Source organism: Mirounga angustirostris, unplaced genomic scaffold (genome assembly GCF_029215605.1).
Source record: "Mirounga angustirostris isolate CCGP_5_RB_7025 unplaced genomic scaffold, mMirAng1.0.hap1 SCAF_1, whole genome shotgun sequence".
NCBI classification, from domain to species: domain Eukaryota; kingdom Metazoa; phylum Chordata; class Mammalia; order Carnivora; family Phocidae; genus Mirounga; species Mirounga angustirostris.
In genome coordinates, this window is record NW_026991709.1 from 210,891,339 (window position 1) to 210,904,281 (window position 12,943).

The 12,943-nt window shown below is 44.0% G+C and overlaps 1 protein-coding gene across 1 annotated transcript in view; it reads right to left on the reverse strand.

Moving 5' to 3' along the window:
• Positions 1-12,943, reverse strand: part of ADGRE1 (adhesion G protein-coupled receptor E1) — a 57,710-nt gene that overhangs the window by 29,691 nt on the left and 15,076 nt on the right. Inside the window, exons 3-7 of the mRNA XM_064572259.1 lie at positions 11,174-11,320; positions 8,714-8,869; positions 8,478-8,597; positions 6,689-6,835; positions 4,410-4,559 (exon numbers count right to left, since the gene is read on the reverse strand). Coding sequence (XP_064428329.1) covers positions 4,410-4,559; positions 6,689-6,835; positions 8,478-8,597; positions 8,714-8,869; positions 11,174-11,320 — 720 coding nt within the window. The remainder of the gene's footprint in view (positions 1-4,409; positions 4,560-6,688; positions 6,836-8,477; positions 8,598-8,713; positions 8,870-11,173; positions 11,321-12,943) is intronic.

The following is a 12,943-nucleotide window of genomic DNA, read 5'->3' on the forward strand; positions in this document are numbered from 1 at the left end:
ATAAAGCCTAAACCCAGGAGGAGAAGAGAAATAATAAAGATCAGAGCAGAAATCAATGAAATAGAAACCAAAAGGACAGTAGAACAGGTCAACAAAACTAGGAGCTGGTTCTTTGAAAGAATTAACAAGATTGATAAACCCTTGGCCAGACTTATCAAAAAGAAAAGAGAAATGACCCAAATAAATAAAATCACGAATGAAAGAGGAGAGATCACAACCTACACCAAAGAAATACAAACAATTATAAGAACATATTGTGACCAACTTTATGCCAGCAAATTAGATAATCTGGAAGAAATGGATGCATTCTTAGAGATGTATCAACTACCAAAACTGAACCAGGAAGAAATAGAAAACTTGAACAGACCTATAACCACCAAGGAAATTGAAGCAGTCATCAAAAACCTCCCAACAAACAAAAGCCCAGGTCCAGATGGCTTCCCAGGGGAATTCTACCAAACATTTCAAGAAGAATTAATACCTATTCTTCTGAAACTGTTCCAAAAAATAGAAATGGAAGGAAAACTTCCAAACTCATTTTATGAAGCCACCATTACCTTGATCCCAAAACCAGACAAAGACCCCATCAAAAAGGAGAATTACAGACCAATATCCTTGATGAACATGGATGCAAAAATTCTCACAAAATACTAGCCAATAGGATCCAACAGTATATTAAAAGGATTATTCACCACGACCAAGTGGGATTTATCCCTGGGCTGCAAGGTTGGTTCAACATCCACAAATCAATCAATGTGATACAATACATTAATAAAAAAGAACAAGAACCATATAATCCTCTCACTAGATGCAGAAAAAGCATTTGACAAAGTACAGCATCCTTTCTTGATCAAAACTCTTCAGAGTATAAGCATAGAGGGTATATACCTCAATATCATAAAAGCCATCTATGAAAAACCAACAGCGAATATCATTCTCAATGGGAAAAAACTGAGATCTTTCCCCCTAAGGTCAGGCACATGGCAGGGATGTCCACTATCACCACTGCTATTCAACGTAGTATTAGAAGTCCTAGCCACAGCAATCAGACAACAAAAAGAAATCAAAGGCATCCAAATCAGCAAAGAAGAAGTCAAACTCTCACTCTTTGCAGATGATATGAAACTTTATGTGGAAAACCCAAAAGACTCCACCCCAAAACTGCTAGAACTCATACAGGAATTCAGTAACGTGGCAGGATATAAAATCAATGCACAGAAATCAGTGACATTCCTATACACCAACAACAAGAGAAGAAAGAGAAATGAAGAAGTCGATCCCATTTACAATTACACCCAAAACCATAAGATACCTAGGAACAAATCTAACCGAAGAGGCAAAGAATGTGTACTCAGAAAACTATAAAATACTCATGAAAGAAATTGAGGAAGACACAAAGAAATGGAAAAACGTTCCATGCTCATGGATTGGAAGAACAAATATTGTGAAGATGTCAATGCTTCCTAGAGCAATCTACACATTCAATGCAATCCCTATCAAAATACCTGCCACTTTTTTCAAGGAAATGGAACAAATAATCCTAAAATTTGTATGGAACCAGAAAAGACCCCGAATAGCCTGAGGATTGTTGAAAAAGAAAAGCAAAGCTGGCAGCATCACAATTCCAGACTTCAAGCTCTATTACAAAGCTGTAATCATCAAGACAGTATGGTACTGGCACAAAAACAGACACATAGATCAATGGAACAGAATAGAGAGCCCAGAAATGGACCCTCAACTCTATGGTCAGCTAATCTTCGACAAAGCAGGAAAGAATGTCCAATGGAAAAAAGACAGTCTCTTCAACAAATGGTGTTGGGAAAATTGGACAGCCACATGCAGAAGAATGAAACTGGACCATTTCCTTACACCACACACAAAAATAGACTCAAAATGGTTGAAAGACCTAAATATGAGACAGGAGTCCATCAAAATCCTAAAGGAGAACACAGGCAGCAACCTCTTCGACCTCAGCCGCAGCAACTTCTTCCTAGAAACATCACCAAAGGCAAGGGAAGCAAGGGCAAAAATGAACCATTGGGGCTTCATCAAGTTAAAAAGCTTTTGCATAGCAAAAGAAACAGTCAACAAAACCAAAAGACTACCGACAGAATGGGAGAAGATATTTGCAAATGACATATCAGATAAAGGGCTAGTATCCAAAATCTATAAAGAACTTCTTAAACTCAACACCCAAAGAACAAATGATCCAATCAAGAAATGGGCAGAAGACATGAACAGACATTTTTCCAAAGAAGACATCCAAATGGCCAACAGACACATGAAAAAGTGCTCAACTTTGCTCAGCATCAGGGAAATCCAAATCAAAACCTCAATGAGATATCACCTCACACCAGTCAGAATGGCTAAAATTAACAAGTCAGGAAATGACAGATGTTGGCGGGGATGTGGAGAAAGGGGAACCCTCCTACACTGCTGGTGGGAATGCAAGCTGGTGCAGCCACTCTGGAAAACTGTATGGAGGTTCCTCAAAAAGTTGAAAATAGAGCTACCATATGACCCAGCAATTGCACTACTGGGTATTTACCCCAAAGATACAAATGTAAGGATCCGAAGGGGTACATGCACCCCAATAATTATAGCAGCAATGTCCACAATATCCTAACTGTGGAAAGAGCCAAGATGTCCATCGACAGATGAATGGATAAAGAAGATGTGGTCTATATATATAATGGAATATTATGCGGCCATCAAAAGGAACGAAATCTTGCCATTTGCAACGACATGGATAGAACTGGAGGGTATTATGCTGAGCAAAATAAGTCAATCAGAGAAAGACATGTATTGTATGACCTCACTGATATGAGGAATTCTTAATCTCAGGAAACAAACTGAGGGTTGCTGGAGTGGTGGGGGGTGGGAGGGATGGGGTGGCTGGGTGATAGACATTGGGGAGCATATGTGCTATGGTGAGCACTGTGAATTGTGTAAGACTGTTGAATCACAGACCTGTACCTCTGAAACAAATAATACATTATATGTTAAAAAAAAAAAAAGAAGAAGATAGCAGGAGTCGAAGAATGAAGGGGGGGAAATCAGAGGGGGAGATGAACCATGAAAGACTATGGACTCTGAGAAACAAACTGAGGGTTCTAGAGGGGAAGGGGTGGAGGGATGGGTTACCCTGGTGATGGGTATTAAAGAGGGCATGTTCTGCAAGAAAAAAAAAAGAAAGAAAGAAAAAAGAAATAGCACAGATGGGGGTGGTGGTGCCTAGGTGGCTCAGTTGGTTAAGCATCTGCCTTCGGCTCAGGTCATGATCCCATGGTCCTGGGATCGAGCCCCCCAAAGGCTCCCTGCTCAGCAGGGAGTCTGCTTCTCCTTCTCCCCCTGCCCCTACCCCGCCCATGTTATCTCTCTCTCTCAAATAAATAAAATCTTTTTTAAAAAAAGAAATAGTGCCCACTGCAGTTCTATACACAACTAATAAATCATTGAACACTGCATCAAAAGCTAATGATGTACTATATGTTGGCCAATTGAACACAATAATAATAATAAAAGAAATAGCACTTAAAAAAAAGAAATAGCACAAGTAGAATTTACATTTTGCATATGGAGCTGGACTAGGTGCGTGGTTTTCAAAACTGTTTTAGCTGAGGAAACCTTCCTTCATGCAAAGTGAAACCTACTGAGTAGTTAAAACAAATAAGAGTGGTGATAATCTAACCAAAAAAGGGTCCTGAAAAGATGCCTAGGAGCCCGGAGTGCTGTATTAGTTTATCTCTAAGGTCCCTTTCAAATTTGCCTCTCTATTGTTCTGCCTCTAACAATGTCAACAGCTGATGAAGATCAATGAATGAAAAGAAATAGAACATTTTTAATGAAAAGAAGCATGTATTTGCCCTGGGGTCAAAGAACATAAGACATGTTCTGCAGTAGAGTAGATCCTCCAAAGACGGCTGCCATCTATTCCTCCCTCCACTTCCTGTGTGCATTTGTTGTCCCCCAATGAGATGGGGAGTTAATTTCCCCTTCCTTGGCATCTAGGCTGGTCCCATGACTTTGGCCAGGAGAATGTGGCAGAAGTAATGTTCTGGGACTTCCAAGCCCAGGTCTTACAGGAACCAGCAGTTTCTGCTTCCTTCCCTTTGCAACTTCCCTTACTGGAAACCAGCTGCCATGCTCTGAGGAAGCCCAAGAATCCATGAGGATGGGCCCATGAGGGAAACTGAGGGGCCCAGCTGAGCTCCCAGCCAGACGCCAGCACCAACTACTAGCTACATAAGCGAGGCCATTTTGGACCTGGCAGCCATCCTAGTGACCCAGAAAAATCATTCGGTCAACCTACAGAATCATGAGCAAGCACAAAGCATTGTTCATAAGCCACTATGTTTCAGGGTGGTTTGACATCCATCGAAAGTGCTCAGCATGCCTGGGAGCATTACCTATACATCTGAAATCATCTGGTTTCTCAGGGGTCCAAACAGCAGGTGAAAAGAACCCAGGCAGGCAGGAGCAATTGTATTTTCCCAAGATGTTGATACAGATGGAGCTGAGGCCACAAAGAGCTGAGTTCTTGTCACATTCATCCACATCTGGGCAGAAAACCAGACTAAGTCAAAAGGATGAAGAATGTCGAAGCTGTGGCAATCCACAATCCCACCCAGACCAGAGCCAGTGAGTCCTCTGGGCTCTGCTCGCACCCTCATAAAGTCTGCTGAAAGGAAGCGCAAAGAGGCAGGTCTGTGACCCACACAAATCTCCTGATGAGGCTCTCTGCAGCTTGGGATAAAATCCAAACTCCTCATTAAAACACATGACACCCCCAAGAGTCTGGTCCCACCTAAGCTCACCCAGCTTATCTTTCTTTTCTAATCCTTTAGTAATTCCTGATCCAGATTCATTGATTACCTGGAGATTCATGAAGGCTTATTCTCTTCTCCCTGAGCCTTGAACTCACTTGCCTCACTCTTTCTTTGATAAATCTCAATTCCTTTCCAAGGAATCACTACGTTATCAATAATAATAATTGAGAAGTGTCTGAGTGGAGGGGTGGAGGGCACAGACAGCCTAGGCTCAAAGCATGGCTCTGTCCTTATAGTCTGTGTGTTACTGGGTGCTGTGGACTGAATTATGCCCCCCCCCCCCCGCCGAATTCATATCTTAAAGCCTTAACACTCAGTGGTGTTTGGACATGGAGCCTTTGCAAGATGATGAGGTTAAGAGGAGATCTTAAGATGGGATTAATGCCCTTAAAAGAAGAGGAAAAGACACCAGAGCTCACTCTCCATGAGGACGCAGAATGAAGGCGGTCGTCCAGAAGCCAGGAAGAGAGCCCTCTCTGACCATGATCTCAGACTTCCAGCCTCCAGAATATAGAGAAAGTAAATCTCAATTGTTGAAACTGCCCTGTCTGCGGTGTTTTGTTCTGGCGGCCCCGAGCTGACTAATGCAGGGACAAGATAATTCACCTCTGTGTGTCTCAGCACCATCATCTGTCAGATGGGGATAATGATAGTACTCACCCCCTAGGGTTGTTTGGAGCATTAAATAAGGTGATATCTGTGAAGGACTCAGAAAAGAGCCTGGAGAACAGCAAGTATGAGGTAAGTATTTGTTAACTAACAAATTAACTGTGACATGTTGAGCTTTCTTGTGACAGGTGCTGAGGAAGGTCCTACATGCACCTGTTCAAGGAATGCTTCACAGTAGCCCCTGTGAGGTGCACACTAACATTATTTCCGCTTTTCAGATAAGGAAACTGAGGCTTCATAATTGTGCAGAGTCACACAGCCTGTGAAAGGCACAGCCAGGATTTAAAATCAGGCTCTATCTGCTTCTGGACTTGTTAGAGGACAAATTCCCAGGCTGTCTTGAGTCAGAGTCTGGGAATTTGGGGATTAAGTTGATGCTGGCCCTAGGCAAGCCCCCAACCTACGTTTCCAGATGTCGCAACCTCATTTGGAGGCAGAATAGCATGATGGTAGAACACAGGGTGTGAAGTCACACTTGGCATATTTCGGATCCTGACTTCCCTACTTCCTATCTATTTGACTGTTGTTCCAACACAATGGAGGCTCATTTTTCTCATCTGTAAAATGGGTATAAAATACACTGATACCAACAGGTTGTTGGGAAGACAATGAGCACATGAATGGAAAAGCATAACACCTTGGCTGGGATCCTGCCTCCAGGCTTCTGTACCTGCTGTTTCCTCCTCCTAGAACACCCTTCCCCAGATACCCAATATTCACTCCCTCACATCCTTCACATCTTTTCTCAAATATCAATTTCTCAGCATGGTCTTTTCTTACTACTCTATTAAAAGTAGAACCCCATCCCCAGCTCTCCTTATCCACCTTTCCTGCCTTATTTATCTTTATCGCCTTCAACTATTCTTGGCACACAGTATGTTCATGCATTTATGTTGCTATCTATCTCCCCCGGCACTGGATGATGAGTTCCAGGAGAACAAATAGTTTTGCCTCTGTTATTCACTGCTGTATCCACCATCCCTAGAATAGTGCCTGACATAGTAGGTGCTCAGGAAGTATTTGTTGAATGAGTGCATGAATGAATGAATGAATGAGTGAGTGATTATTGGCTTCAGCTTAGCAGGTGAGGACTTTGAGCTCAGCCCAGACTCATCCTGACCCCTCCCCTACCACTGTGGTCTTTGCCAACAGACTTGGATCTTGTTCCCCAACAAACCCCTCCCACCTACCTTCACATGTTTCTCCTGGGCCCTGGATGTTCACGTTTCCACTGCTAGATTCAAATCCTAGGTTGCAGACACAAGAGTAGCTTCCAGGACTGTTGTGGCAAGTCGCATGCTCTGGGCAAATTCCGGGATCAGCACATTCATCCACATCTGTTCAGTGGAAATGAAAACCCAAGTCAAAGTGAATGAAGAAATGAGAACAGAGACTGCAAACAGAGATTTGCTGTGCATGTTCTCCCCTTCCTTCTCATCTCCCTTGCAGTTAGGCATGGCCATGAGAATAAATTCTGTCCCAACATATATAACCGGAGAGTGGTAAATAGCTCCAAAAAGTAATGACCATAGACATGGCTGTCCTTCTTTACTCTTCCCCGTACCTACACTATGGGCTGCAGATGGTGTGGTGCAATGTGACTTTTTGCCACTACTCTTTTAAGATGTGGAGCTTGTTTCCCCACATCTTGAATCTAGCTGGCCTATGATGTTCACTTGCCAATAGAATGCAGCAGAAATGACATGGTGCCAGTTCCATACTTAGACCTCTAGAGAGTTATTTGCTTTTGTTCATTCTTTGGGCTCCTTGCTTCTTCCATATGAACAAGCACTAGACTAGCCTAACAAAGAATGGGAGACAAAGTAGAAGAGAGATGGATCATCCCAGATGACCCCCCTGACATGTGAGGCAGCCCAGCCGAGATGAGCAAAGCTGACCCACAGCTGACCACAGACACATAAAAGCCCAATAGAGACCCAAAGAACTGACCCGGCAGAGCCCAACCTAAACTTTGAATGCACAGAATAGAAAGCCAAATAGATGGTGTTTGTTTCTAGCTACTGACTTTCAGGGTGATTTGTTACTCAGCAATAGCTAACTGCTATAGATGGATCAGAAAAATCAGAGAGGACTTCAAATATCTCTCATTCCAAGCCAAGGGGATGTGATAAGGTCTTGATCACTCCATGCCTTACTTGATGGGGTCACCCTCCCCACAAATGAGCATGGTAGCACTGCACCAGACTCAGGAAGATGGAGCCCTTGCATCTTGTGAGAATATTCTGGCTACAGTTTGGAGGATGGATTCAAGGGGACAAAACTGGAGGAAAGGAAAGCCCAGTGAGGAGTCTGCTAAAGTAACAGTGAAACCCGGACCAAGGATGGGGAAGAATGGAGAGATTTAAGACATATTTAGCAGGTAAATTCCCCAAGATATGATGTCTGTTTTAATATGGAGGTGTGGTGGGGGGTCGAGGGTAACTCTCAGGTCTTGAGTCAAATACAGTTTAGTAAAAGTTCTGAAGTTTGAGTCTGAGCTCTCCCAGGACAGAGTTTCTCTACCTCAGAACTACAGGAATCTGGGACCAGATTATTTTTGGTTGTAGGGAAGCTGTTCCATGCATTGCAGGGTGTTTAGCAGCATCTCTGGCCTCTCCCCCCACTGGATCACAGTAGCACCCACAACCCTCCTTCCCCACCACCAGTTGTGACAATCAAAAATTTCTCCAGACATTGCCAATATTCCCTGGAAGGATATCACTCTAGGGAGAGAGCCCTTCATCACTCTCAAGTACTGCCTGACCCACTGCTTGACTCATAGTAGGCCCTCAGCAGGAATTCAAATCCTGCCTCTTCTACTGAACAGCTTTGTATCCTTGGGGAAGTTGCTTCAATGCTCTGAGCCTTAATTTTCTCATCCCCAAAGTGAAGATCATAATCCCTACCTCACAGGATCATTAAGTAAGGTGGTTCTTAATTAATTAAGTAGATAAATAAAGAAAAGCAGGTCCTCTATACCTTCACAGATGGAGTTGTGAGAGATGAATCCAACCCGGCAGCTGCAACTGTAGCTTCCCAAGGAGTTGATACATTCAGCATGCTCTGGGCAGACACCACTGGAGAGGCATTCATTGATGTCTGAGGAGCAGTGGAGGAGAGTGAGCAGACCAAAGATTGTGTGTCTAAGGTGAGGGACACATGTACCCAACTTAAGTGGTCACTGTTCACCAAAGACCCATGCCTGAGAGCATTACCTGTGCAGGAGAAACGACCCGGATTTCCCATGACCCAGTCATTTCCGGTGGGAGAAAAGAAACCAGGGAAACAGCTGCACTTGTATCTCCCCAGAAGGTTTCTGCAGACTGAGTTAGGACCACATGGTGGGGAGCTTTGAGAACATTCATCTATATCTGGACACAGAAAGAGTTGGAGTTACAAACTTGCCTCATCATGTGTAGCAGGTTGTATTTTCAAAGATGGCAGAAATGACGTCTTCCATGCTGTATGCCCTTCATTCTATGGGAATTTGTATTCCTTCCAGCAAGGAGTGGGGTCTATATTCCCTCCCCTTGAACCTGAGCATGCTGTGACTGTGAAGGTGGTGACACCAAGTCCTAAAGATACCGTGCACTCCCTCCTTGTTCTCTTGGAACTCAGCCACCATACTGTGAGGAACCAGCCATGAAAAAAGCAGCTCATATGGAGAAGAACCAAGACCTCCAGCCCACAGCCCTGGTGGAGCAGCCAGCCTAAGGCCAACACCAGCTCACCAGCCATGTGAATGTGCTCTCTTTAAAGTGGATCCTCTAGCCCCCGCTTGACCCAACTCAGTTGACACCGCATGGAACAGAGACAAGCCACACTCACCAAACTCAACCCAACTGACAGATAGGGAGACATGTTGTGAGGTGTTGGGGAATCATGACAGATTCATGAACAAAAAAATGATTGCCATTATTTTGATGTACTAAGTTTGCAGGTGCTCTGCTACCCAGCAGTAGATAAAAAAGAACAATTTGCAAACCCACAAAGAGCAATTTACTAATTGGAGGACCCATAAAATTGTGCAGTCGTGGTACCATGGGGTGGTCCAACCAAAGTCTCCTTCAGCCCTGGTCTGCCAAGTCATCCTAAACTCTTGCTACATATTTGTCGTGCAAATACAGCTTCAAGGCAAGTCTTTTATAGCTCCTCCCAGAAAACTGTGCCTCTCCTAGACAGAAATTGGGAGCTGCCCCTCTACATCAAGATCAGACCATAGGAATGTTCATTCCACTTTTATTTGAAGTAGTAAAACATTAGAAACAACGAATTAAGGCTGATTAAATCTGTAGTTGACATAAAGAATAAGGTAACGTGTTGCTTCATTCAACAAGTATCTACTGAATATTCACAAGATATCAGGCACCATAGGGAGGTCAAAGTCATAAAGGGGATGAAATCCTTGCTGTAGTATCCCATAATTTTCTAGATGCGGAATGTTGATTTCAACCCAAATTTGGAAACCGAAGCCCATCAGGACTACTGAAGCTTACCAAATAACCCATGAACTGTAACCCAAAGGTAAGGAAGGATTTGGGAGCACCCTGGGTACTACAACAATAGAAATGAATTATCTTATTCAGAGCCTAGCAAACTACAGCTCATGGGTCAAATCCAGTCCACCACTTGTTTGTATAAATAAGGTTTTGTTGGAACAAAGCCACATCATTCCTTCGTGTATCATCTATGGCTGCTTTTGCACTAAAACTGGAGTATTAAGTAGTCATGAGAGAGATCATACAGTTTGCAACCTCCAAAATATTTACTCTCTGGCTCCTTGCATAAAATAGTTTGCCGACCCCTGCTCTTATTCAGAGGCACAGTCAGATCTTGACTGTCAAGGGGAGAATTGGCATTTAAATATAAGAAATACAGACAAAAAACTTTGCTCATTCTGGGGATTATTTCAATTTATATTACTTACATCACTTCTACTGTGCCTAGCACACTGCATACACATGACTGCATTTAATTTTCCCAACTATCCTTTGAGGTAGGTACTCTTATACACTCATTCTACAGATGGAAACATTGAGGCTTAGAGAGGGTGAATATGTTTCCCCAACACCTCACAACTAGGTGACGTGATTCAGAAACTGCTGTTAGAGTCGGACAGATGTGCGTTTGGAGGCCAGTTGAACCGCAAGACCGTGATGAGTCATTCCAGTGCCCCAAGCAGTTTCCTCATCTGTACGGTGGGGATCATCATGATGCCTGCACTCAGTTTAATGTAAAAATGCATAGAAAACCCTTCACAGGGGACCTGGTACTCAGTGAATGTTAGAAATTCTTGTTTTCTGCATGGAGAGACAACCAAAAGGAGACTTCCCAAAATGAAATCAGTGGTTATTTTTGGATATTGACAAATAGCATGGTTTTTACTTTTATTTTTATGCTAATGTTAGCTCTGAATCGTTGGAATGTTGAGTGAGCAGGAATCATTGTCATTATAGAAAAAGAAAGAAAAAAATGATGTACTATATGTTGGCTAACTGAATTTAAATTAAAAAAAATTTTTTTAAGAAAAGAAAAAGAAAGAAAAGAAGGATAAGGGAGGGTTAGGGGGAGAAAAATGTTCAGGAAAAGAAAAAGTACCTACATCCACTACCCAGCCAGCTTCCACCTGATTTTCCTACAATATGCTGGAGGGTTTTGAGGGGGTGTGTACTTACCTTCGCATGTCACTCCTTGGCCCCTGAACTGCGTCAGTCCGTTGCTGGACAGAAAGCCTCGTTTGCAAGTGCAGTAGTAACTATCCAAAGTGTTGGTGCAGGTTGCGTAAGCTGGGCACATGGTGGTATCCAGACACTCATTCACATCTGGGCAGCACAGAGGGAAGAGGTCAAGTTAGAGCCCCAGGGTGGGCTTTAAAGGGAGCCAGCATGAGAATATGAAGGGGACTGCTGTGGGCTGAACTGTGCCTCCCAAAAAATATGCTGAAGCCCTAAACCCTGGTCCCTGAGAATGCAAACTTATTTGGAAATAGAGTCTTTGTAAATGTAATTAAGACCTCAGTGAAGGGGATGCCTGGGTGGCTGTCAGTTTAGCGTCTGCCTTCAGCTTGGGTCGTGATCCCAGGGTCCTAGGATGGAGTCCCGTATCCTGCTCCCTGCTGGGTGGGAAGTCTGCTTCTCCCTCTCTCTCTGCCCCTCCCCCCGCTTGTGCTTTCTCTCTCTCTCTTTCTCTCTCATGCTCTCTCTCTCTCTCTCAAATAAATAAATAAAAATTAAAAAAAAAAAGACCTCAGTGAGGATGAGATCCTACTGGAGTAGGATGGTCCCTTAATCTGATATGATTGACGTCCTTATAAGAAGAGAAGAAGAGTGGGCGCCTGGGTGGCTCAGTTGGTTAAGCGACTGTCTTCCGCTCAGGTCATGATCCTGGAGTCCCCGGATCGAGTCCCGCATCGGGCTCCCTGCTCGGCAGGGAGTCTGCTTCTCCCTCTGACCCTCCCCCCTCTCATGTGCTTGCTCTCTCTCATTCTCTCTCTCTCAAATAAATAAATAAAATCTTAAAAAAAAAAAAGAAGAGAAGAAGAGGCACAGAGACAGGCTCAGGGAGAACACCATGTGGGCGACAGAGGCAGAGACTGGAGTGATGTGCCTACAAACCAAGGAACACCAAGGACTGCCAGCCACACCAGAACAAACTCTCGCTTAGAGCCTTCAGAGAAAGCATGGCCCTGCAGACACCTTGATTTCAGATTTCTGGCCCCCAGAACAGTGAGAGAATAGATTTCTGTTCTTTTAAGCCTCCTGGTTTGTGGCAACTGGTTATAACAGCCCTGAGAAACTGTTCAGTGCTGTCAAGTGGGAGCATCAGCACTACCTGGGAGCTTGATGGAAAGGCAACATCTCAGGCCCCACCCCAGAACTGATAAATCAGAATCTGCATTTTAGCAAGACCATTGTGTGACCTGTGTGCACAGGAAAGTGTTAGATGCACTGACGTGGACACTTGCTAATGCAGGTGTGGTCCTCAGACCAACAGCATCTGCCTCACCTGGGTCCCAGATCTGGGAAAGGCAGATGCCGATTCTGCAGGTCTAGGAAGGGGCCTGACATTCTGCATTTCTCACAAGCCCCTGAATGATGCTGATGCTGCTGGTCCATGGCCCGCGCCATGAGCATCAGAACTCTAGACACAAGAGTCTGGGACTCAACATTTCAGCCTTTGGAGCATGGAAGACCTGGGTTAAAGCTCCAGCAGCAAACCTCCAAGGAGAGAACAACAGCTATTCCCCCAGACCCATCTCTCCTGCTTCTTTTTAGTAACATGACCATCCAGTTAAAGACTGCATTCCCAGGGTCTCCTGCAGCTAGGCGTGGCCACGAGGCTAAGATCTGCCCAGTGGGCACATGTAGAAGTGATATGCATACTGTTTGGCCGTGCCCTTAAAAAGAATAAACACATTGCCTCCTTCCCATTTCCCTTTCTCCCTG